The sequence below is a fragment of the Jatropha curcas genome, chromosome 1 (assembly GCF_041381405.1).
Source record: "Jatropha curcas cultivar XTBG-Jc1 chromosome 1, XTBG_Jcur_1.0, whole genome shotgun sequence".
Lineage (NCBI taxonomy): Eukaryota > Viridiplantae > Streptophyta > Magnoliopsida > Malpighiales > Euphorbiaceae > Jatropha > Jatropha curcas.
Genome location: NC_143151.1, coordinates 31,926,253 through 31,951,370, shown reverse-complemented (window position 1 = coordinate 31,951,370; position 25,118 = coordinate 31,926,253). Strand labels below are relative to the sequence as shown.

The 25,118-nt window shown below is 33.5% G+C and overlaps 4 protein-coding genes across 8 annotated transcripts; 2 read left to right on the top strand and 2 right to left on the bottom strand.

Moving 5' to 3' along the window:
• Positions 1-1,735: 1,735 nt before the first annotated feature.
• On the bottom strand, positions 1,736-6,768 carry LA2 (RNA recognition motif (RRM)-containing protein). 2 transcript variants are annotated; one of them, XM_012217979.4, is made up of 11 exons: positions 6,554-6,768; positions 6,388-6,466; positions 6,126-6,275; positions 5,884-6,026; positions 5,333-5,481; positions 4,365-4,466; positions 3,832-4,264; positions 3,229-3,373; positions 2,673-2,754; positions 2,340-2,439; positions 1,736-2,203 (listed from the first exon to the last, which is right to left on the bottom strand). In XM_012217979.4, the coding sequence occupies exons 1-10, from the start codon at positions 6,596-6,598 to the stop codon at positions 2,367-2,369; spliced, it is 1,401 nt and encodes a 466-aa protein (XP_012073369.1). In that variant the 5' UTR covers positions 6,599-6,768; the 3' UTR covers positions 1,736-2,203; positions 2,340-2,366. The 2 variants fall into 2 exon arrangements, with proteins under 2 accessions (XP_012073369.1, XP_020535209.1); XM_020679550.3 differs by having other exon boundaries at positions 2,348-2,439; positions 6,554-6,767.
• A 949-nt stretch (positions 6,769-7,717) lies between these two features.
• Positions 7,718-10,104, top strand: LOC105635000 (uncharacterized). 2 transcript variants are annotated; one of them, XM_020679633.3, is made up of 4 exons: positions 7,718-7,962; positions 8,278-8,797; positions 9,191-9,376; positions 9,576-10,104. In XM_020679633.3, exons 2-4 carry the CDS (start codon positions 8,342-8,344, stop codon positions 9,852-9,854), a joined length of 921 nt encoding a protein of 306 aa, XP_020535292.1. In that variant the 5' UTR covers positions 7,718-7,962; positions 8,278-8,341; the 3' UTR covers positions 9,855-10,104. The 2 variants fall into 2 exon arrangements, with proteins under 2 accessions (XP_020535292.1, XP_012073368.1); XM_012217978.4 differs by having other exon boundaries at positions 7,718-8,060.
• A 689-nt stretch (positions 10,105-10,793) lies between these two features.
• LOC105634999 (protein disulfide isomerase-like 1-6) lies at positions 10,794-16,876 on the top strand. The gene is made up of 12 exons (XM_089725818.1): positions 10,794-11,546; positions 11,711-11,840; positions 11,949-12,111; positions 12,372-12,490; positions 13,783-13,863; positions 13,943-14,032; positions 14,172-14,243; positions 14,325-14,393; positions 15,093-15,173; positions 15,667-15,801; positions 16,180-16,233; positions 16,368-16,876. Exons 1-12 carry the CDS (start codon positions 10,951-10,953, stop codon positions 16,461-16,463), a joined length of 1,686 nt encoding a protein of 561 aa, XP_089581944.1. The 5' UTR covers positions 10,794-10,950; the 3' UTR covers positions 16,464-16,876.
• A 918-nt stretch (positions 16,877-17,794) lies between these two features.
• On the bottom strand, positions 17,795-21,884 carry LOC105635087 (sulfite exporter TauE/SafE family protein 3). 3 transcript variants are annotated; one of them, XM_089715508.1, is made up of 13 exons: positions 21,615-21,884; positions 21,154-21,527; positions 20,570-20,729; positions 19,999-20,199; positions 19,864-19,928; positions 19,736-19,763; positions 19,559-19,647; positions 19,399-19,485; positions 19,243-19,293; positions 18,846-19,067; positions 18,490-18,583; positions 18,244-18,384; positions 17,795-18,091 (listed from the first exon to the last, which is right to left on the bottom strand). In XM_089715508.1, exons 2-13 carry the CDS (start codon positions 21,376-21,378, stop codon positions 18,006-18,008), a joined length of 1,449 nt encoding a protein of 482 aa, XP_089571634.1. In that variant the 5' UTR covers positions 21,379-21,527; positions 21,615-21,884; the 3' UTR covers positions 17,795-18,005. The 3 variants fall into 3 exon arrangements, with proteins under 3 accessions (XP_089571634.1, XP_089571635.1, XP_089571630.1); XM_089715509.1 differs by having other exon boundaries at positions 21,154-21,502; XM_089715504.1 differs by having other exon boundaries at positions 21,154-21,884.
• Positions 21,885-25,118: the final 3,234 nt, after the last annotated feature.

Below are 25,118 nucleotides of genomic sequence, written 5' to 3'. Positions count from 1 at the left end.
TATGTTAATCATCCACGATAGCATTTCGTTAAGCATGATGTCTAAATATTGACTCTGTTGTATAGGAGTCACGACGTGTGAGTTATCTTAAACTGGACTCTACTGTCGTTACCGAGGACTACAACACTACAAACCTGTAGAAAAGAGACGTCTTCTCCTATTAGAGCATAGATTTTTCCTCGAGGGGCGGGATTCTCCCCATCAGTGCGCCTATAAGAATGTCTAAGTCGGGGCTTCAAAACTTGACCAGTGCCTGAGCCGACAGAGGCAATACTAACACTCTTAGTAGTGTATCTTTTTTGTGGATCAAAAAAAAAAAAAAAAAAAAAAAGAATTGTTATCACTACCAAATTCTTCCTGTTATGGTGACATCAACATGTTCGGTGGATGCAATAAATTATATTTACGAGGCTAGACATTTTTTAATGATGTTGGCAAACTACTGGTTTAAATCCCCGAATTTATCAAGTTTTGCTCAATAAAACTCTAAACTTTTATTTATCAATATTAAACCCTTTCAACTTTTATATTTTTATTAAAATTATAATTTAGTTAAGAGCAAATATAAATCAAGATTATTAATATTAAAAAATAGATTGAAAAATAATATGGCACAAGAAAATTCGAATTCCATTTGAGATTAAAATAAAGGTAAATGAAATCAAAGTATAAGAAACATCAAAGGATTGTTCATTCTCAAAAAAAAAAAAAAAAAAAAAAAGAAAAAAGAAGCCATTTCCATTACTTTTGTCTTCCTTCTTCCAATTGAAAATGACGTGATTTCATTGAGCAATAGACATATTTCATAATCTCAATTAAAAATATTTAATTTTAATAAAAATAAAAAAAAAGGTTCAATGTTGATAAATAAAAATTCAAGAAATAAGCAAATTCAATAAATTCAAGAGCTATAAAATGCATTACGATAACATTTGCGCTGAAGAGAAAAAAACAAAGGATAAAAGTAAATTGGTAAAACATTCCATTTTTTAATACATCATTAGGAATTCTCTCTATTGCATTTTCGTTTAAAATAGTAGGATTTATGTTTATTACGTTTTTGTTAATCTTCTAATAATATTAGATAAAAAAGGGGTTTAAAACTTAACTCTCTTTTTCTTTTTTTGTCTTCTATTGTTTGTGCACAACCTTATGGGATCATGGTGTTTAAGAAAACAAAAGTGGGTTTTGTTTTGGCTAATAAAATTATTTTTAAAAAAAATTACAGTACATCTCAATAGTTTGCGAAATATAATTAGTGCGTCTCTGCCTTTTTTAAAATATACCAATTTATTTCTATGTTTTGCTTTCGTTATACTATTAAATTGTTAGATCTATTTTTTGCATCTTTTCAGTTAAATCAATAAAAAAACACTAAGGTCAAATGAGAGATACTAAAATATTATTAAAAAAAATTACAATACGGTCTCTATAGTTTAAAAAATATAACTAATTCGTCTCTATATTTTAAAAATAAAAAGGATATTTTCATCATTTCATAAAGTATTGATGGAAAAAATGCAAAAATTGGACAGAAATCCCTTTATAATCTAATAAAAAAATACAAAAATGTTTTAATCTATTTTAAAAAAGACAGAAATGAGCTTGTTGTATTTTACAAACCCCAGGGATCATACTGTAATTTTACTAATTATTTGATCATGTTGACCATTAAGTGGTCGTTGTGTTCTCATTTCCAATTCTCGTTACCTATTAACCAGGAAAAATATAACAATAAAAAACAAAAAGAAGAGTGTTTGCTTACTTAAAAGTTAAGTGCATGGTCAGAGGTAACCTGATCCCCAATGAAATATCAGAGATATTTTGCGGTGGCCGAAATATCAAACAAAGAAAAGATAACAAATACCAATTTCTATGATCCGTATTATCTATCTAGAATGCTGAAGACGAGATAAATTCTAACATAACTACCCATATTGCAGTTAAATTCCAAAAACTACAAAACATAAAATCTATTTTGGCTCATGCACCTGCTAAATTTCTAACATAACTACCCATATTGCAGTTAAATTCCAAAAACTGCAAAACATAAAATCTATTTTGGCTCATGCACCTGCTAAATTACATCTATTACTAGTAGCTTCTTTTTTCCTTTGAATCTATTCTCATGCTCACTTGTCCTCTTTTTTAGACCAAAAATTATGCTAAATGGACCAATAATTGCTTATGAGTCACCACTCACCTGCAAGGAAAGATGAGCGTTAGCTTCTTTAGTAGCCAAAGGAATGGGCATGTCGTTCCACAATTGATGATCCAACTATTGAAATGATTCTGGATTAAATAACAGAAATTTGTGCAAAATCTTAAAAAGTTTTGACCTGTTGACCTTTTTTGGGTTTCTGGGTTCAAGAATCGCTTTCGTTGGAGTGGGAACTTCTGCCTACAAACTGTCTTTCACCTTGATTGGATCTGTGTTTCCTGCAAGGCAAAAGCAAAACATATGCAATTTAGAAGTCAATGATAGCTAGACCAAAAAATTGCAGAAAATTCTCTGAGCTGATAAATTGCAAATGATTCATGGAAGGGATATATTGATATGAATGGAGAATATGAACCCCATATGTGCAAGCAGCCCTTCCATGCATGCAAATGCCTTTCCACAGAGCACTCAAATTATAACATATTGCACCAAGAAGCATTCACAGGCATACCGTTTTCTGTCATCCCTCCTTATGTGACAACCTTCCTTGTTATCATCACAATGCATATTTGAATATCGTTCATCAGTTTTACCTGAAAAGACAAAAGTAATAATGAAATAAGAACTTTTAAGCTAGCTGTCTCCAAGTGAATGACTTCAACTGAAGCTCCAACCAAATGATTGCTGAGATGGGTGCACTAGTGGGATGACTTCGCAAATTTAAGATATGATTAATTTGAACTACTCATTCGATTTGACTACTTCTTGCTATATTACCCCACAGTGACCCCCGCCCCCCGCCAAAAAAAAAAAGAAACCTTGGTACTGACGTTCCATCTTAAACCTTGATAAAGATCTCCATAAGCTAAGGTGATTTATTATTTTATATTGAAGGATTTGAAGCTCCTCAAGTGTTGGAGAAATTGCACCAAAGTCAAGCACAAAGTAACGTATATTAAATTCAAGCCCCCAGAATCACATCGATACATAGATGCCTCTGCCTAAATTTTACTACCACTTAACCAACACTAAAGTATCAAGTAAAAAGTTCTGGCGTTGCTGCTTACCAGAAACTGCTTCGAATGAAACAATGAAATTCTTCACAATGAGACCCTCTTCAATGAATTCTGCAGCAGCACAAGCTTTTATAACTCCTTCTGTTGCTTCAAAACAAATATAACCTGAAACTGCTCCATCATGATAATGGACATGCTGCACAAGAGAACACATATAATTAAAGAACAAAGAAATGATGCATAGTGATTGTATCAGATCCATATTGAAAAATTTCAGGTAGCTGTGTGTATGTTGGCCATTTGCTGAACCAAGTACAAATTTTAGTTTTGAGTTTTTCTCAATGTTTTTTCCATTGCTGAACCTGTGTGCAAGTGTTGCAATGTAGATTTAATAATCCATATGAGCAATACGTCCCAAATTTCCATGTAATATCATTTCTACCTTGGACGTCAAATAGGTCCGGCGTTGCAAAAAAATAATAATAAAAAAAAAATTGGAAGCCAAATTTTGAACTTTTGAGGGATAGTTCTCAGAAGATACAAATCACCGAAATTGCAGAACACATTTTCAATAAAATTTAGGAATGCAAGGAAACATAATCTAATTGAATCAAAAGGCAAACGAGATGAAGAGAAAAATGATCACCATGGTACCTTAATAGCACCAAATCTTTGAAAGACATCTTTTAGGTCCTTAGATGAGAGAACATCCTTCTCTTCAAGAACTAAACTAGCGCACCTTTCTCCACCAGTTATCTTCTCTTTACTATGTTGACAAACAATTTCAGGAGATAGATCTTTATCATGGCAAATGGCATCTTGCAGATCCTTCTTCTTGTTGTCTTCAGAAATGATCTCTTTGTTATCTTTTTTGCATTTTTCTTTTTCAGGATTCCTGGAAGGTGCTACTACAATATCTTCTGAGGCACTTTTTATCTCTTCAACAAATCCATTGGAATCCAAATTCTTATCTCTTTTACAAACTGCTCCACTGTTAATAATCAACGGAGCAGTGCCTCCATTTTTAACAGGTTTTCCAATTGATCTTCTCTTTAATGAAAATGTAACTATTGAACTTTTTGGGCAGCTGTCATCAGGATAATTGATTGCATCAAGTAAAGAAATTGACAAACCGGAAGATAGACAGCAAAAATAAAAAAATAAAAAATAATAATTGAGCAACTAACATGGATGTTGTGCTGGCATCATTCTTATAATTTGAGTCCATAAAGGAGCCGTCTGTTCCAATTTTCTCTGTCATAATTGCTCTCTCAGAATCGAATTCCTTTCTAAACAACCAAAAGAAGAACACAAAGGATAAGGCAGTTTTTATCATAAAAGTTGAAAGATAGAATGACTAGAGAAAATAATAACAGGTGTTTTGACAGTGGCAAGATACTTTATTGAAAGAACCCTGGTCTTATTGTTTATACATGCCAAGCACAATATTTCAAAATCTTACCCTGTAACTCTGACACACTAATTTGCAAATGAACCATCTCATGATAACTTTATCAAAAAATTTGACAAGCAGGACTCATAACATTGCCCATGAAAACTTGGATCATGCTGAAACTTCAGCAGTGATTCATATTCTCTATTAGAGTATTCCCAGCCAAATATAGAAAGTAGACATATATTTCAGTAACAAAAGGATAATGTACTCTAAACTTGAAATACTGAAGATGAACCATAAACAGTAGCTTCTCCATATAGTTCAGTCCCAATATAATGGGTTTCTTTCATGTTAAAGCCAACGTTCCACCCATAGAGAAAATTGGAAAAATGGTTATACAGAATAACTTCTGTTTCTGTCAAAAAAAAAAAAAAAAAAAGAAATAAATAAATAAAGGGACATAACATCTCCTATTTGGATCGATAAATTATAGTATTCTTTAACTAACAGTCCTTGCAATTCCTTTTTCTTGTCTCCAAATGTCGCATGACTGGAAATAGACAGTTAGCCTCAATTCCTAGCAAGTGGAAGAGGTTATGTTTTTTTTATTTATTCAATAGAGGAATTTTAGATAACATACAGGCAGCAGCGAAGACAAACCAATGCAGTCTAACTCTGAACTAAAACATTCAGATCAATACGTGCTAATGAAAACCACACGAATGCTCATCATGATTAAAACTAACAGTCGTTACTCACTTTGGTTTCAATTCTAAACTGGCACCAGCATAAACTAAATTTTGCTTCAAGATATCTAAAGCATCTCCATCTGTAGAGAACTCAATCAAAGCAGTGCCACAAAAAACCCTTTTGTCTGCCACATGACGGGGTAGCCTCACACTATTAACCTATAAGACCAAAAAAAGAATTTAAAGAAGGCAAAAACAAAAGAAATAACAAATAAATAATGTGCTGATATCAAAACCATACGCTGCTCAGACTCTATCAATAGAACAACTCCTCCCCTCTCACATTTCTTTTAAAAGAAAAGGCTCCAGAAACAGACACTAAAATTTGTTGCATATTCTATTGATAGTCAACTTAATAACAGTAATGAAAGAAAAATTCCTTAGCAATTGTTTAATTTGTCATCAATTTCAAGCACACTAACTGTGCAAGATGACAATTCCATAGTGCCACTTCAAATCTCAAAATGACTTAACCACTAAGGACAAAAATGACATGCTTATGATCGCATAGATAATAATAAGCCAAAGAACAAGTTGCTTCAGAGCTTAGCAAAGCTATACCTTGCCAAACTGAGAAAAGAAAGATGCCACATCTTCCAATGTAACATCATACGGGAAAGGCGATGCTGCAATTGTTCTTAAATCCACTTGCTGTATAACTTTTTCTGTCTTCGAGAGCTTCTTAATCCTGCCCACCTTTTGCCCTTGAAAAAAAAAAAAAAAAACATTAACTTCTATCAATAGGCAAATAATTGACCAAAAACAACAAGGAAGATAAGTTCCTGCATGATTAGATATCCTACCATCGCCAGAAACTTTGAGAGAATTCGATTTGCGCAGAATTTCAGCAACTGATTCTAATACGACATTTGTAATATCATCTTGTCTTATTTTACCCAAACCCAGTAAAGCTCTGATTCTGGAGAACGAGCATATAAGAGCCAAGCTAACCACTAATTTTCAAAGTTAAGAAAAACAAAGATAATAGACACAATCGATACCCACACATAGATACACATACCAATATCCACACAGCAAGTACGTACTGATTGAAATGAAGGATACTGCCATCTTTGCTTTGAGAAACCTTTTTCGCAAGGAAATCATCGCGGGGTAAATTACTGTCGCTGAAGTAAAATTCCACCTGGAAAAAAAATAACGGAAAATAGTATCAGCTTTTATTGGTCGTAAATGATTTTGGACGTATTTGTGTTGTGGTGCAACTTTAAACCTGATTGAGGATTTTGTTGGCCGTTTCTTCGTCCAAGGAGGCCATTGTAGGTAGCTCAATTTCTTACAGAGAAACAGCTACTTCAAGGCTTTTGAGAGGGAAAGCATGGGTAATTGCGTTGAGAGTGAACGACATGTCACTTTGTTTGAGAAAATGTTAAAGAATTAAATACGTGGCGTTGATTCTGTCGTACTTTGGGTGGTTGTCTCAAGAGGGAAACCCCGCCATATTTGACATGATTGGTTCTGTCGTTTCATTCATGCTGTTATGAAAGACCATCGTTTCAACTTCCCAGCTGGTTTGGGCTTGGAATGACCCACTCATGAAACTGAGGACAAAAGATAATGTCCCACAAGACCTAAACGATGGCTCTAATAGCCCAAATCTGGCCCAACAAATTAGTATCTTCTTCTTCTTCTATTCATTATACCCTCTTTTATTAAAATTTGCAATATATTTGGTCATTTTGGAGAGGCATAGTGCTCAATGTCACAACTTACAAAATGGTCCACTAGTGTCAACCTTGTCTTGTTATTATCTATCATCAATGATTGGAACTGCTTGAGGGCTTGTCTTAACCCAACCAGACTAGCCAAGGCCAACCATGTTGATTGATTTATTGTTAATATGGCAAGAAAAATTGGTCAATCCTACTATCATCAAAACTATATAATATAAAAAATAAATAAATACCCATTTGGTGTAATACAATTGAATGCTGTTTTCTTGCTTCCTGTTATAAAAATCATTAAGTCGAACCATAAAACCACAGACAGTAAAGCGACACTAGCACTCTTGTAGTTTCTGTATATATTAAAAATTTTATGTAAAGTTTTCCCAAGGCATCAAACCAAATGAAAAGGAATAAAAACGAAATGAATATATTCTTTAATTGCACAATTGCAATTTGCACCCAACATAAATTAAATATCTATATAATGTTTGTCATTTCTTGCAAAACCCACCAAGATTTTGAGTTTCTTCAAGAAAACAGATATTAATAACAAATCAATATTAGGTAGAGAGTCAAGAGAGTCGCCAAAAGAATACATCGATTTAGAGCCACTAAAATTTGCACGATATTATCATTATTGGACCCTGCCGACACATTCCCATACCTGAGGTTTGGTCTTAAGCTCCTTATCCTAGCCTATAACTATGTTATAGTCCCTTTTTTCTACAAAAAGTTACATGCATAGCTATCTTACTGGTTCTTGGTTTGTTGATATGGAAAGGTAAACCAGTCTCAGTAGCGCTGGCTTGGTTCAGAAACAAAGACAGAACTGAATTTGTGGCTTTTGGTACTGTCTTCTGAATATATGGGACAGTTATCGTGCTAGGTGTCAGTGCAACGAGTAACTTCGTTTCAAGAACTCTTTTTGGATTTTCTGTTGAGTTCAGAGTATATGGTAATTCTTGGTTTTGGGTGGTTCTTGAATTTCTTCCTTTGGTTTTTCATAGTTTGCTTTCTTGTACTGTTATTTTCTTTTCTGGTTGGACTCTTCAGGTGAGAATTCTGTGTCTTCTTTCTTTGAATAGAATTTCAGTTTAGCATAAAATAAACTTTTTTTCCCTGTTTCTATCACTCTAAAGTCAATTCTTGTGTTTCTGGTATTGAATTTTATTGGGTTTGAGCAAAAATAGTCATTTGCATCTAAAAAGGTTTCTGGGTATCAGTTAGTTGTTAATTCTGATTAGCAAATGTTTGTGTTCTTGCATAACAGAGTGGAAGCTTAAGGGCTAAAGTTTTTACCTTTATTTTTTGGGAATTAATAGCAATTCTTTACAATGCTTTCCACAAAATCTGAATCTGATATTACAAGTTTAGCCCCATCATCACCTTCAAGGTCTCCAAAGCGCCCTGTATATTATGTGCAAAGCCCTTCAAGGGATTCACATGATGGGGACAAGTCCTCTTCAATGCAACCAAGTCCAATGGAGTCACCTTCACACCCCTCTTTTGGACGCCATTCAAGAAATTCGTCTGCTAGTAGGTTTTCGGGTATATTTAGGTCCTCTTCAGGAAGGAAAGGCAGCAGGAAAAGAAATGAGAAAGGGTGGAATGAGAAAGGATGGCCTGAATGTAATGTAATCATGGAAGAAGGGGACTATGATGAAGATAAAGCATTTACTAGGCGGTTTCAGGCTTTGATTGCTTTGTGTAGTTTTATAATCTTATTTACAGTGTTTTGCTTGATTATATGGGGGGCTAGCCGACCTTATAAAGCAGAGATTACTGTCAAGGTATGCCAAGTTTTTTCATTTTATTTTTGTATTATATTTCTTTAATGTGTTCATTAGATTATATATTTTGTTGAAGATAATCGATAATGAAATATGGATTATAGGCTTGCTTATTATAGTATTTACCCATTTATACGTTCAATGTCTTGGTGTTTTGAGAATATTTTGAGGCAGTTTTTGTTTAAGGATTCTGAAATTGGTATGGTTAACATTCATTTAATGAAAGGGAGTCACTGCACATTAAGCCCCCTAATAATGTTGTTACAAACCTTCAATTGGCTCAAACAGTTAACAAGTACCAGTTAGATATATGTTAATTACAAACTAATCATTCCTAAGCTAATTATAATCAGTGCTAAAATTCATTTCTAATGGGAAATTCGAATATTGCAGAGCTTGTCAGTAAGTAATGTTTATGCTGGGGAAGGTTCAGACTTTTCTGGTGTTCCGACAAAGATGCTAACGGTGAATGGCTCATTGAGGATTAGCATAAACAACCCTGCTACAATATTTGGCATTCATGTTAGCTCCACACCGATCAATCTCATATACTCGGAAATCCCAGTTGCAACTGGTCAGGTAACAATTCTTTCCATAGCCTAGTCATATCTTCTTATTTGATTTAGTATTGGACGATGGATTCTGATTAGACCCTCCAAAAGCAAAGAGGCGAATTCCAGAAATCTTATCTTATGCACTTTTGAGCTATAATTTTCTCTGCTGATTACTTTAGACATAGTGGAAAGTGCAAATTCTTATCTAATGACTGATACTGCAGTTGAAGAAACACTATCAGCCTAGAAAGAGTCGACGAACTGTATCAGTGATTGTGGAAGGAGATAAGGTTCCTCTATATGGAGCAGGATCAAGTTTAACAGTTTCACAAACTGGTATTGTAATTCCATTAACACTGAAATTCGAAATCCGGTCTCGAGGCAATGTAGTTGGGAAGCTGGTGAGGACCAGGCATAAAACGCAAATTTCTTGCCCTGTGGTAATTGATTCCACTAGCACCAAACCAATCAAGTTCAAAAAGGGTATATGTACATATGATTGATCTCATTTTGAAGAGTTAAACATATGATTTGTATCGATGCGGTGTACCAAAAACTAGCTATCGTTTTGAGTTGCTGAGCTTCAAAATAGAAATCACTACCACTTGGAGAAATACAAGTGAATTTTCCATTTCTCTCTTTTCATTTTGGTGTTCTGCTCGTGTAGGACAAGTGGGAAACTTAAATATGTATATTTTTGTAAGAATAATACTGTTTGTTTGTATTCAGGATAAGCAATCGCTGTTTAAACAATGCTGCCTGTGTTTGTGTTTGAGGATTGAGGACACAATATAAGTCTGCCTAAAATGGGCCAATTCGCATTCTTTCAGAACCCAAAGTACATAGGGTTGGCATGTAAAAATTGCTAAATATAAGGGGCTTTTTGTAATTTAATCTAATATATTTTCTTTCACTAGTTAATTAATCTTTCCCTCTATTTTTATTTTATCATTAAAAAAATAATTACAATATTTAAATTACAATCTAAAGGATAACATATATTTATATTCTTAAATTATATCTTAATTAATAATTTCATCCCTCGTACTTTGAAAAAATTATTATGATATTTCTAACCTTTACTGTAAAATCAATATCAAATCTCTTTTCCACCTAAAAGGTCGAAAATGCTCACATATTTCGTATAAAATATAGTATAACTAACAATGAATAGATAATATTTTGAACATAAAAGCTTGAGGTTAATTTAAAGCGAAAATTAGAAACATTATAATAATTTCTCATGAATGAATATGTTAATTAGGATATAATTATCATTATGAATAAAGGAATGAATATGTTAATTAAGATATAATTTACTAATTTGTGGATCTAATTGTACTTTCCCCTAATCTTAATGTAAAAAACCTTAAATGGTCTATAAATGTTAAATATTTATATAAAAAATTATTAACGAGAACATAATCCACAATTTATAATAGGGCTCATGAAGGGCTGTCCAAATCAATGTTTGTTCTTTTTGACTGAAATAAAATCTCTCAGTTCTCTGCACGTCGATTTTTCTATTCTCATTTCACTCTCAATTCTCCACTAATTAAGGAAAGATCTCCAGATTCAGACTCCAGAATAAAACCCTCAATGCCCATTAATCTCCAAAGCATTTCTCACTCGATCCCACAAACATTTTCTCGAAAACCCAGAAAAAAGCCGATCAAAATCACCATGTTTTCAAGAAATCCAACTTCAAAGTTCATTTTTTTATCTCTCACTGTCCTCCTCTTACTCACATCCAAAATCTCTGTCTCTGCCTCTGACGAATCAGAAATTGACACTGAAAATGATGATGAATTGAAAGAATTAATAGCAATAGATGAGCAAGGAGAAGAAGAAGATCAACAACAACAACAGGTACAGCAAAAGGAGGCTGAGGTATTGTCAAAGGCACAGCGAATAGTTGTTGAGTTAAACAGTGATAACGCAAAAATGGTTATAAATGATAATGAGTTTGTTATGATTCTTGGGTATGCACCTTGGTGTCCAAGGAGTGCTGAGCTTATGCCTCAATTTGCTGAGGCTGCTAATAAGCTTAAGGAGTTAGGAAGTACTCTATTGATGTCTAAACTTGATGCTGAAAGGTACCCTAAAGCTGCTTCAATGCTTGGTATTAAAGGGTTCCCTACTCTGCTTCTTTTTGTCAATGGAAGCTCTCAGGCCTACACTGGTGGATTTTCTGCGTAAGTCCCCCACTTCTTATTTTTATTTATTTTTTACTGAATCATAATTGACTAACTTATCTGGTTCTGCAAAATACTTTTTGTCATTTGAGTTTTTAAGTATCTTATGTTAATGTTGCTTGAATCTTCGTTGATTTGTTTATATGGGATTAATTTGTCTTCAGAGAGGATTTAGTGATATGGACTAGGAAAAAGACTGGAGTTCCTATTATGAGAATAAGCTCGGTTACTGAGGCAGAAGGGTTTCTTAAGAAGTACCATACGTTTGTTCTTTGTCTTTTGGAGAAATTTGAGGTAAGTGGTATTTCAACTACCTTATAATTAGTAATTGAAGATTTCTAGAAATAACAGAGGACTTAAAGTTTCAAGAGTTTATTTCCAAAAATATGAGGTTTTCCTCAGGGACATGATTATGAAGAATTTGTAAAAGCAGCAACCATTGACAATGAGCTCCAGTTTGTTGAAGTGAGTGATCCTCTGGTTGCTAAAGTTCTCTTTCCAGATATCAAATCTAGCAATTTCTTTGGAATTGTTAAAAGCGAGCCTGAAAAGTATACAGCATATGGTGAGTTGGCAATTTGATTATAACATAGTGGTGCTGCAGCATTATTATATGGTTATTCCTGAAGAGCACAATTATTCTATTTCATTTTTGTTTTCATGGAAAATTTTGCCTTTGATTGGTAAGTGATGCATATGTACTGCTCTAGGATTTGTTATGAAACAATCTGGCATACTAGCTGTTCTATGCTTGGATTGTTGTCATGTTTTCTGAAACTGAAGTTGATCGGTCTACTGACTTAATTCAATTTGTTTACTATGCAGAAGGGACCTTTGAGATGGAAAAATTGCTGCAGTTTGTGGAGCATAACAAGTTTCCATTGGTTACCAGGCTAACTGAACTAAATTCAGTCAGAGTTTATTCCAGTCCTATCAAACTTCAGGTTGCTGTTACCTTTAACTTAACTGTTCTATTTTTGGTGTATAGCTCAACAAAGAAAAACAAGCACAACCAAGATATAAATTTTCCCCAGCTTACTGTTTAATGGTTGAAAGCATGGAAATTTATTTTCCTTCATAAGGATTACAGTTATTTTGAATTTCTCGTAGAGGCTTATAATGGTTGTTTATGCGATCACTTTTGTCTAATAAGTTACTATCAGAAAAATGACCTGATGATCCATGGAGGATAGAATACCTTAAGATGAGGAAAAAGAGTTGAACCGAAAGAGGACTTATAATTATGAGTTGGGCATCTTTATCATTCCATCTCCATTTTGTAAAAGTCGAGAAAAATTTTCTGACAACACATTCTACTTTAATGGTGGTGGTTGTTTGCGTCACTGTCTTCAATTATCCTTTTCTTTCAGGATTTGCCTCTGCTCGTTTGACATTCAAACTTGACTAACTAACAAATCTGCATCTTGACTTTATGTTGAATATATTGGATGCTTACAAATTCACATCAATTCATAAGACCAATTTGCACAATAAGACGTTCATTTGTGCTCAATTTAGCTTTCGCTATTATTAGAATACAAGAAAGTTATCATGTTTAATACTAGTGTGAGATCAAGCTCAAGGCTCAACTGGATTCAGAGTCCTCCTTTCAAAAAGGCGACTTTATAGGCCCTGACTGTGTTTAGTTTCTAATTCATTCATAAAGTACCACAAATAAATTTAGCCCAATTTTTTCGAAGAGCTAATGATTTTTGTTGAAGTTATGTCTTCTTGGTTAGCACTGATGTGACAGCTAGGTAAATAAATACTAATCCTTGGATGTTTTGCAGTCCTATATTAGATAATTGATATTTCTTGGAGCAACTTGTTGGTCCTACCTATGTTTTGTTTCACTGTTTCTGGTATTGCAGGGAAAAACAAATATATTGTTGTCAGATTTCTGTACGATGTGTAATGAACAGATATAGTTTGTATTGCACTAACGTTTCTCCTACCATGCAGAAGCTGTGTCGTTATATCTGGGTTTAAACTAAGAGAACTAACACTTGAAATTAAACATGTCTAATGGATGCAAATCAGGCCTTCTAATACTTCTTATGGAACCTTAAAGTGACATTTCATGTCTTCCTGATTGCAGTATGAGCATTTAAAAATAAGAATCTTGTAGCAATTGCTATTCGTCTAGTATTTCAAAAGTCATAACTAAAACAATTGCTATTCTAGAAAACAATCTTATGAGATGAATCGTATGATGATTTGCTCTCCATTTTTCCAGGCTATGATCTTTGCAGAGGCTGATAATTTCAGAAATCTTATTGGACCTCTCCAAGAGGTTGCTAGGAAGTTCAAATCAGAGGTGCTTTTTTGACTATTTTATTGGAGCAGTCAGTTGCCTATTAATCATATATTTTTTAAAAGCTTTCCACTCCGTGCAGATAATGTTCATATATATAGATGTTGCAGATGAAAACCTGGCAAAGCCCTTCTTAACCTTGTTTGGGCTTGAAGATGTGAAAAATACTGTGGTTAGTTCCCAGTCCGCAACTAACTGTTATTTTCACATTTCAGCTCTGACTTTGCTTAATTTTCATGGTTGCAGCTGTAGTTCAATTTTTCTCCCCTCAGGCTTTAATTTGATGAGAGATATTTCTGTTTGTCATACAGGTGACTGCTTTTGATAACAGAATCAACTCAAGGTATTTGTTAGAGTCAGATCCAACACCAAGCAACATAGAAGTAATGCACAGCTTCATTTTTTTTTTTTAAAATCCTTTTTAGGATATCCGGGTTTATTAGAATATGAATTATGTTTTGTAGGAATTCTGCTCAGCGCTTCTCCATGGAAGTCAGTCACCTTACTTTAAATCACAACCAATACCTGATAATGTGAGTCCCTTATTTTCCCTTCTTATTTAGTCATTCCTCTATCATTCTAGGTGTTAAATGCAATGCGAATGGGAGGGTACTTTTATGCTTCTTGGTTTTCTGTTTGTCTAAGAAAGACTGGGGAGTAATAGTTGCATGTTTTACCAAAAGAGTAGCTGTAGACTTGATGGTTTGTACGAGTCAATAAGATTCTGGAGACATTACAATTACCCCTATGGAGGAAATAAGATTGTCCTTCAGCTTATTTACTTTCTATATAAACTTGTTTAAAAATTTGCTGGGGAAAGATACATTCTATGTTTTTATTTGCTTTGCTAAAAATATTTTAGGATATATTTCTCTTTCCATGGATTGCTTTAAATATTTGATGTCTGATTGCTGCTTCTGTAATTCATTAGAAGGTGGTATTTTGACATAGCCAAAAAGCTATTGGTTATGTGATGTAGCAGTGAGTGTAAACAACTTAATTCACCTTTGTTTCAGTAAAAAGTGATATCATCATGTCAATTTGTCTGATTGCACGCTTTGCACCTGAGCTCATCTTATTTTGTATAAAACACGATCTGTTCGTTTGATCTTCTGAAATCCAGACTTTTATTTATTTTCTTGTTCAAATGTCTAATGAATCTTGGAACTTTCATATAAGTTTGACTCACATTATTTTGATTTCCTATCATCTTGGGATTTTGGAAATTGCAGAATGCGACAGGTGTCCAGATCATTGTAGGGAAGACTTTTGATGACTTGGTGTTAAGCAGTCCCAAAAATGTTCTTCTGGAGGTATGCCTGAATTTTGTTCCTTTTTTAAGTTATTCTTGTATCTCGGTTTAAGTTTTTGGGGCTTGAAGTAGGAAAAAAAAAAAGTCCTATTCCTATCTCTTCTTCTTTATCAGCATGCATGCTTGTATTGCAATTAAGCTTCCTTGTGTATACAGAAAAGGGTTTCTGAAAGTGTAGTAGTAGCATCCCTGCTGGGTAAATTTTGCTTTGTTGGGCAGCATCCCTTGATATCTTATACACCTATTACCAAAAAGTAAGACATGTATGCTAACAAATATCCACGAAACAAAATTCTAGAAACCACTCAACAAATCATTCCGCTTCAATTAGGAAATCCTTTTAATGCATTATATTAAGTAAATATGAAGTTAGGTGCATCATTCGATAATCATCTGTGCCCCTAACTTTTTCACAGCCATTGGCCTTAAGAATTAAATGCTTCAAGTGAAATCTATTAACTTTCTTCATGAAATACCTTATGTTATAAGAACAGGTATATACACCATGGTGCATCAATTGTGAGACTACAAGTAAGCAGGTCGAGAAATTGGCAAAGCATTTCAAAGGTTTGGAGAATTTAGTGATTGGGAAGATAGATGCTTCTGCAAATGAACATCCAAAACTGCAGGTATGTCATATAAGCATTTTAAGTCCTTCATCACACGCATGGCAACAGCATTAACTATTAAAACAAGTTTCCTAGTTGATGTTGGGTCCAGATGACCATATTGATTTCTTTCATTTATTTGCTGAAAAAATTTATCATCATGATTTCACTTAGCTTGAAATGTGTCTTACAACCTGATGAATATTGTGAATCATTAGTTATGGTTGTCATGCAATTTCAACATTCAAGGAGTTCTTTTCTTTCTCCAGCAACTTAAAGAGTTGCTAGAATGCCATTAACAAGAAAACTTTGGATCTTTTCATTGTAACTATAAGATCACTGATTTTGCAAATTGATGATGCTAAGAAGCTAACCCTTGTTATTTCTTGATTCTTGCAGGTGGATGACTACCCAACACTTCTGTTTTACCCAGAGGGTGATAAAGCAAATCCGGTAATCAAATAAGGATATGCGTACCCATTCCCATTCCCTTTTCTTTTTCTCATACTTGGTATAGTTTTTTGCATTCTGACGAATGAAAATCTTTTTTTTTTTTTTTTTTTTTTTTTTTTTTCCTGTTTTGGTAGATCAAGCTTTCGACAAAATCTAGCTCAAAGGACTTAGCAGCAGTCATCAACAAACATTTAAGAGCCAAAAAGCAAGCCTCCAAAGATGAATTATAGGATACAATGATTAAAAATACTAAGAATTTAGCTACATAAAGAAGAGAGACGAAGAAGCTGGACGAGTTTCTCCATGAAATCCTGGAAGAAATGTTACAGTCTGTCAAGGAATTAAATTTGTTTGCATTTGTTCAGACAGTGTTTCAAAGTCACATCATGAAAGCAAACCTGGTAGATCTACAGTCTAAAAGACTATTCTTTTAGGTCCCTGTATTTTTTTTATATATTTATATAATACTAATCATACTACGGACTGTCATGAAAAAAGAGAAAAAAAAAAAAAGGAGATGGGCTATGTTTTTATGCCTTAGTGGCTTTTATCATTGGCCAATTCTACTATCTTGGATAACACATCGACAACATTGGCTGCTATAATTTTTGCCTTTCATGGAAGGAATTTGTCATCTAGTTAACATTCTGTTGTTCCTTGATGTAAACGTTCACCCAAAAGTCGACGTTAATAATTATACAGTCGGCAACGGATATACTGGTAATAGCACAGGCAGGTGAATTGCTTTAAGAGGTACTCTCTCCATCCCGCACGTGCCTATATACGTATATATATAGGCTTAATTTGATTTTTCACGTCCTCTGTGTGTGTGTGTGTGTCTATATATATATATGCTTAATTATATGTTCACATAGATTAAATTAAAATTTGTTAATATAGCTAAACTATATTTTGTTTTGTTTTTTTTTTCTTAATACTCATCTGTTAATAATTGTGGTATATATAATTAGGAATGTAGATATACATTAAATATGAGTATATTAAAAAATTAAATAATAAATAATTTTTAAAATAGAAATAGAATTGCATTTTGAGACAAAAGTGAGCATTTAATCATGAGACGAAGCAAGTATATTTTAATTTATCCTTTTGTTTAGAAGAGAACTTACGAAAAAGATAATCTTTTATCTTGTTTCTTTTATCTTGTTTATGTAGCCAAATGCAAAATTCACTTTTGTACGTTACACAATAAAATTTTGTGTCACTATATTTAAATCATGGACCAAAGCTGTGAATTTTAATAACATTATACATTTTTTTTATTCTAAGAACAATAATTTTTTGACATTTTTGGTTTTTATACGTGAAATATTAATTTAATATGTAAATAATTTTTAAAATAATAATTTTTATTTTTTAAACTATTTAATAAATATTTAATTCATCTAAATTTGAAAATTAAAGTGTTTAATAAAAAAAATTTACGAATTAAAACGTTGAATAAATGCAATTTTATAGATTGGAGTATTTAATAGGTCATTATAAAAATTGTAGAAGTGATAAGATTTTATTTTGCCAAATACAATAATGAATTTATGCATTTGCGAACTACAACAGATTAAATTTCTAGTGGTAAAATATCCAAAGCCCAGGCCATGAGTGGTGTACATGTGAAACATAAAAATTTGGCACAAGCTAACCATTATTCCCACCAGGATAGTTTGCATTGATTGGCCAACATCCTGGGATTCACAAATTGCTATATGAGAAATTTGAATGTAAAGAAAAATAATGGTTAAATAAAAGCAAGCCTAGGATTCATAGGTACAGAGGTTCTCAAATCCCATGTACTGATGATTCTCAATCTTCTCTACCATATTTGCTATGCCAACTCCACCTGTTTTTGAAGAAAAAAGAAAATGTTAGTAATAAGAAATGAATGAAAAAATGAACTCCATTTCCTAATCAGTAACATGAATATGAATCTCACTGTGAGAGTTTCAGTTTATTTGGAAAAAAAAAAAACCTGCAATTCAAGATTTTACATACCTAGGGATATTGCACTCACAAATATTGTGAATGCCAAAATGAAGATAATTATAGATGCTCTCCCTAATATACTGATAAGCCTTCTTACAACGTGCTGCCCTACAAAGGCCGCGACGGTGGACACAGCAACAAAGTATAAAGCTGCATAAAAAATTTTGAAAATAATAATTATATATAGAAATGAATTCTGAATGATGTTTCTCTGCTGATAAAAGTCATAATTTAACATTGTGGTGGTAACCTCACCATAAGGAACGGGAAAACGTTTTAAGAGATAGTACTCGATGACTGACATGGAAGCAGAAAATGTCATGGCAAATGTGGCTGTGGCACTTGAAACCTGCATGAAATCTCTCATGAAATGAGGTCAGTCATGAACTTGAAGGTTTATAGAATTAATATGTAGATGGATAATTGTTGTCAATATTGTAAGTCCATAACATAACAATTTCAACATTGACATGAGCTCTCTTTCTTTTAAATAAAGACAATCTGTTTCTTTTGATCCAAAATGACTGTCATAAGGTCGATCCATAAAAGTTGACCATCTAACACCAAATTAATGGTCATGAAAGAATAAAACCCTCAAGCATGAAATTTACCTGTGCAGGGACTCCCAATTCCAGAAAAAGTGGCCCCAAAATGAATCCTCCACCAAGACCAAGCAACCCACCAACTACACCAGCCAATACTCCACAGCAGCAATAAAGAACCAACTGGTGTACTTTTAAATTTGTGCCGGCCTCTCCCTTGGATTTAATCTTCCTCCGTCCTTTGTACAAGTTAACTGCCTGATAGACACTAACTCCTAGAGCAACTGGAAACTGAAAATCAAGAAAACAAAGAATAAGTTTGAAGCGCCAAAATTTTATCAAGCTCATAGCTCCCCATGACAGTGTCTTGTCCCAAACTCTCAATTGCAGGTGATTTAACATTATGGAAATAAAAATTAAATGGAGAACAATATAATTTATTCTGAGATTATCATAGCTAAGGTACCTGCAATATGTTGAGAACCCAGTATGCTGCTGAGCAAGTTGATGTATAATTCTGCGAAGCCAACAAGAAAAGATTTCAAGATTAGTCTGGTCAATTAGTTATCAATTGAGACTTCAAAGCATGTTTTAAAATATTCAGGGCATAGACTTATAAGACCTTGGAGATCTGCAATGCAAGGATAATCACCCAGACAGCAAAGAGAACTCCGAGTTCCCTCCATTGAACATTCTCAAAAAGAGAAACCTGAAATGGTTACAAGCCAGTTCAGAAACCCATGATCCACTGTAAGGCTCACAGACCATATTGACATACTCGCCTCTTCTTTTTTCTCCTTCGATTCTGGTCCTGCACCATTGCTCGAGCCTCCAGCAAGAAGCTTGTATTCCACTTCATCATTATCATCACCTGAATAAAGAGCAAATTAATCTGAAAGAAAGATATTAAAGATCCCAAAAGCATAGGCAAAAAAGAAAGTACCAATTTAACAACTTACCATTTGATAACAAACGTCTAGCAGCCTCCTGAAAAATCAGAAACAAGTTGAGACAATGGGTTCAAAGAAATTAACCTGAATGAGAATGTGCTTATTTCACCTTAAATGAAAGACAGTTATTTAACTACCTTTTTAATTATGGTTTCCTTTTTCCATGTTTCAACACCTTTTAAGAAAGTCTTGGTTGATGTCCCTGCAAAACAATACAGCCTATCAAAAACCAAAAGCTATATGGCAAAATTACAAAATAAAAAAATTGTTACCTATGAAGAGAATAATTAGCAGAACTGTGATCATCCAGTCAGCCAAAATCACATTTAATATAACACCAATGCTGATTCCAAGCACCAACACCGGTTGAAACAAGAGTGCCAAGTCATAGTCAATGATGGGCATATCAAGTGTAGGATGCCTAAGCCTTAAATTGTAGTAAACTGTTGAAGCTGCTGCACCGGTAATCATAACTGACCGAAAGAAACAGAAGCTCATGCAATTGTCTCAGGATATTTTGATGGAACAATAAAATTTAAGTAGCAGAAATTGTCCTTAGCATTACTGGTTGTTTGTTTAGATGTAGTGCAGGTGTTATGAGTATAGAAGTGGGACATTATGATATTTATTTAGCTGAAAGGATATAGAAGTCCTTATCTTTAAAAGATATGACGAATGGACTTAAAATGATATGACGACTTTTAACTCTTAATTAAGTTGCTGAACCTAGTTGGAGATATATGGTGTCTTGAGTTTGTTTGCATTTGACCTCCTGTGCATCTTGCATCAGGAAGAAAACTCATACAACTAGATAGCTATAGCACACAAGTAGAATTTTCTCACATTTTGAAATTGCTGTGGATGATTTTGCATCAAATCCAATAATCAAGGTGAGCATGGGAACAAAAATACCGCCCCCACCAACACCTCCAACACTCCCAAATGCTGCTCCAAAGAATCCAATTATTGTACCCACCACAATTCTCCAGCCAAATTTCATGTCCTGTAAATCCAGTGTCACAAATCATACTCATCAATTTCCACAATTTGTTTAGCAATAAACAAAAGGTGGAACGAGGTCCTTCAGCAAGTGCAAAACAGCGTTTCAAGGTTCAACCGACCAAATACAATGTTAAACTCATCTTCACAACAAAAAATTATGCTACTTTACCTCTGAATAGATAAGGATGGACATGGCACTTACCTACCGTCGTGGATCGGCCTTATTTTCCAAAATATTGTCGATTAGGCCTATTGCCTAAAGTCTAGTTTCTCTCAAGTCCCAAATCTTGAAAATTCAAGAATTTGAGATAAATTTTCCCTTCTTCTTTTCTTTTCATCTCTTTGATTTTCTTATGAGACAAACAGAAATTAAGCAAGCACTCAGCAAACGATCAATATAAAAAAGAAAAATCAGTTGGACTTACCGGCCACACATGAGTATAACCCAATTGACCTTCCTGCCACAAGAAATTGATTACTCTCAACATGAAACCAGATTCAACCTCTTCACTCTCATTGGCAACTAAACCTTCTCGGTTTAATCTTGTCTCTGCTACAACAATTATCGATGCTACACCAAGAAAACAAATAAAAACTGCTCCAAGAGACCTGAAATTCAAGCCCCACCACTGTAACCGTACACCAGCCATCAAAGCTCCTTTCTTTCTCTCTCTAGCCCTTTGTGTCACTCCTTGAGTATTGAAGTATCTAAAAATCTATGGTAAAACCCAGAAGTGAACAAGACTCGAAAAGTGAAAGAGACCCGGCCGTCACCTAAAGTAGTTTTTCATTTTGAGCACTGAAATGGGTTAAAGACTCGCTTATCAATTATCAAGAAACCACAAAGCAGAGATTCATTTATATATTACAAGAGTGCACTCATCACCTCCAGCTTCGTACTTGTCTTGACCAGTCCAGAAGTGTATCAATTATCAAGAAACCACAAAGCAGAGATTCATTTATATATTACAAGAGTGCACTTATCACCTCCAGCTTCGTACTTGTCTTGACCAGTCCAGAAGTGCAATGGGTGCTAGTGCCACCTCGCCTCATTCACTGCTCTCTCTCTCTCTCTCTCTCTCAAATTTTTCTTAATTATATTATGTTACTATTTCTTCGTTCTTGTTTATCTACCTGTCTTGACTGTGGGATTTGTTGTACCTTCTCTGTACCGGTTATCTAAATTGGACTCTGTGTGTCTGTCTCTTTCTTCGCGTTTGTTAGAAAATAACATTCACTCTCCATTTTTATGTTATTGCCACTCCGCCTAGATAACATATATATATATATATATTCAACAATTTGATAAGTTTCTTTTTAAAACAAAAAAAAAAAAAAAAAAAAAAAAAAAAAAAAAACAAAATCCGATGTGGTGGTAACCCAATAATGTAAGAAGAATGAAATTAACATCTCATGATTACGAATCAAAGAGATAATTATTCTTATTACGTAACCATAGTATTCCGTGCAATTGCAACTGTCAAATCTCAAAATATATATGTATGAAGAAGATGAAGTTCTTCAACCTCCATAACTCTATGAGCCTCTTTTGGCTTTGTACTATTACTTTTGACTTTCACCTTCTCTTTTTCCCATTGTGGAGTGGAATGTAATGCAAGATGATTTATTACTAAATATTGTAACTTTTCTAGTATGTCAATTATTGAATTTCTTTTATTCTGAAAAGAATATTTATTAAATTTTGTCTTATTATATTTGTGATTTTAAAAAGTAATAATTTTTTTTCATATTTATCATTGTATATAACTAATAATTGTTACTTGAATTTAAAGTTTTTTAGAGAATAAATATTAAATTAAGAGTAATATAGTCTATTTATTGAATAATTTATTATAAATTTTAGACAAATTTAATGATTTTGTTTAAAAAATGTATAATTCTAAATGTAACAAATATTATATTAAAAACAATCATTCGTTTGTCACACGAAATGCGATGCTTTGAGAAGAAAATGGGGATCCTTTTTTATTTTTGTTTCGCTTCTAATTTGTCCTTGTTACCATACAAAAATGGAAGCAATTTACCTAACTAATACTAATTTATAATTCACAAATCCATATTAAATATATAAAATAAATCATATGTATTTATATTATTTTCAATAAAATTATATTAATATTGTGAAGTGAAATCTATTAACTTTCTTCATGAAATACCTTGTGTTATAAGAACAGGTATATACACCATGGTGCATCAATTGTGAGACTACAAGTAAGCAGGTCCAGAAATTGGCCAAGCATTTCAAAGGTTTGGAGAATTTAGTGATTGGAAAGATAGATGCTTCTGCAAATGAACATCCAAAACTGCAGGTATGTCATAAGCATTTTAAGTCCTTCATCACACGCATGGCAACAGCATTAACTATTAAAACAAGTTTCCTAGTTGATGTTGCGTCCAGATGACCATATTGATTTCTTTCATTTGTTTGCTGAAAAAATTTATCATCTTGATTCCACTTAGCTTGAAATGTGTCTTACAACCTGATGAATATTGTGAATCATTAGTTATGGTTGTCATGCAATTTCAACATTCAAGGAGTTCTTTTCTTTCTCCAGCAACTTAAAGAGTTACTAGAATGCCATTAACAAGAAAACTTTGGATCCTTTCATTGTAACTGTAAGATCACTGATTTTGCAAATTGATGATGCTAAGAAGCTAACCCTTGTTATTTCTTGATTCTTGCAGGTGGATGACTACCCAACACTTCTGTTTTACCCAGAGGGCGATAATGTTGAGAATCAGGCTCTAATACCAATTATTAGGCCCTTTTAACCAATTAAGAGAAAATTAACGCAGCGGAAAAATAGAAATGTGACACACAGAAATTTACGTGGTTCACCCTCAACTGTTTAGGGCTACGTCCACGGAACGTGGTTCACCCTCAACTGTTTAGGGCTACGTCCACGGAACAAACTCTGAATCATTCTTCCACTATTAAAAATAGTAGGTACCCAAAGAGAGTAATATAAAAATAATAGCACACAAAGTGTTTCCCAAAAACACCCCAAAATAATCTTCACTATTTTTCTCTCCCCTAGTTTTAGGAAACCCTTCCTAAAACTGGTTAACTAACTCTCTACATTTTTCCTTCGTATTTCTGCTGTGTGTTGTGTGAGTTGCAGTTGCCTCTATTTATAGGGAATGAGAGACGCGTAATTAACGCGTTTACCGCCTAACATGCTCACCGTCCATGTGTAGCAATTCAAAGCCATCACTGTTGAACTGGCTGCTCCTATTTTTTTCTTACTTTCACACATGTGGGTCCCATTTAAGTGGGCACACCGCAACAGATAAAGTAAATCCGGTAATCAAATAAGGATATGCGTACCCATTCCCATTCCCATTCCCTTTTCTTTTTCTCATACTTGGTATAGTTTTTTGCATTCTGAACGAATGAAAATCTTTTTTTTTTTTTTTTTTGGTTTGGAGATCAAGCTTTCGACAAAATCCAGCTCAAAGGACTTAGCAGCAGTCATCAACAAACATTCAAGAGCCAAAAAGCAAGCCTCCAAAGATGAATTATAGGATACAGTGATTAAAAATACTAAGAATTTAGCTACATAAAGAAGAGAGACGAAGAAGCTGGACGAGTTTCTCCATGAAATCCTGGAAGAAATGTTACAGTCTATCAAGGCATTAAATTTGTTTGCATTTGTTCAGACATTGTTTCAAAGTCACATCATGAAAGCAAACCTGGTAGTTCTACAGTCTAAAAGACAATTCTTTTAGGTCCCTGTATTTTTTTTATATATTTATATAATACTAATCATACTACAGACTGTCATGAAAAAAGAGAAAAAAAAAAGGAGATGGGCTATGTTTTTATGCCTTGGTGGCTTTTATCATTGGCCAATTCCACTATCTTGGATAACACATTGACAACATTGGCTGTTATAATTTTTGCCTTTCATGGAAGGAATTTGTCATCTAGTTAACATTCTGTTGTTCCTTGATGTAAACGTTCACCCAAAAGTCGACGTTAAGAATTATATGGTCGGCAACGGATATACTGGTCATAGCACAGGCAGGTGGATTGCTTTACGAGGTACTCTCTCCATCCCGCACGTGCCTATATATATATATATATATATATATATATATATATATATATATATATAGGCTTGATTTGATTTTTCACGTCCTGTGTGTGTGTATATATGCTTAATTTGATTTTCACATAGACTAAATTAATTTAGCTATATTTTGTTTCATTTTTTTTTTCTTAATACTCATCTGTTAATAATTGTAGTATATACAATTAGGAATGTAGATATATATTAAATATGAGTATATTAAAAAATTAAATAATAAATAATTTTTAAAATAGAAATAGGATTGCATTTTGAGTCGAAAAGTGAGCTTCTAATCA

Coding starts and splice junctions, on each gene's coding strand:
- LA2 (XM_012217979.4), bottom strand. CDS start 6,598: ATGGCCTCCTTGGACGAAGAAACGGCCAACAAAATCCTCAATCAG. Junction 5,482..5,883: donor TCTTTTCTCAGTTTGGCAAG/GTATAGCTTTGC, acceptor TTGGTCTTATAG/GTTAATAGTGTGAGGCTACC. Junction 4,265..4,364: donor GATGCCAGCACAACATCCAT/GTTAGTTGCTCA, acceptor TCCTGATGACAG/CTGCCCAAAAAGTTCAATAG.
- LOC105635000 (XM_020679633.3), top strand. CDS start 8,342: ATGCTTTCCACAAAATCTGAATCTGATATTACAAGTTTAGCCCCATCA. Junction 8,798..9,190: donor AAGCAGAGATTACTGTCAAG/GTATGCCAAGTT, acceptor CGAATATTGCAG/AGCTTGTCAGTAAGTAATGT. Junction 9,377..9,575: donor TCCCAGTTGCAACTGGTCAG/GTAACAATTCTT, acceptor CTGATACTGCAG/TTGAAGAAACACTATCAGCC.
- LOC105634999 (XM_089725818.1), top strand. CDS start 10,951: ATGCCCATTAATCTCCAAAGCATTTCTCACTCGATCCCACAAACATTT. Junction 11,841..11,948: donor GTCTTTTGGAGAAATTTGAG/GTAAGTGGTATT, acceptor GGTTTTCCTCAG/GGACATGATTATGAAGAATT. Junction 12,491..13,782: donor CCAGTCCTATCAAACTTCAG/GTTGCTGTTACC, acceptor CCATTTTTCCAG/GCTATGATCTTTGCAGAGGC.
- LOC105635087 (XM_089715504.1), bottom strand. CDS start 21,378: ATGGCTGGTGTACGGTTACAGTGGTGGGGCTTGAATTTCAGGTCTCTT. Junction 19,929..19,998: donor GCTAATTATTCTCTTCATAG/GTAACAATTTTT, acceptor ATTGTTTTGCAG/GGACATCAACCAAGACTTTC. Junction 19,294..19,398: donor TTGCATTGCAGATCTCCAAG/GTCTTATAAGTC, acceptor TTGGCTTCGCAG/AATTATACATCAACTTGCTC.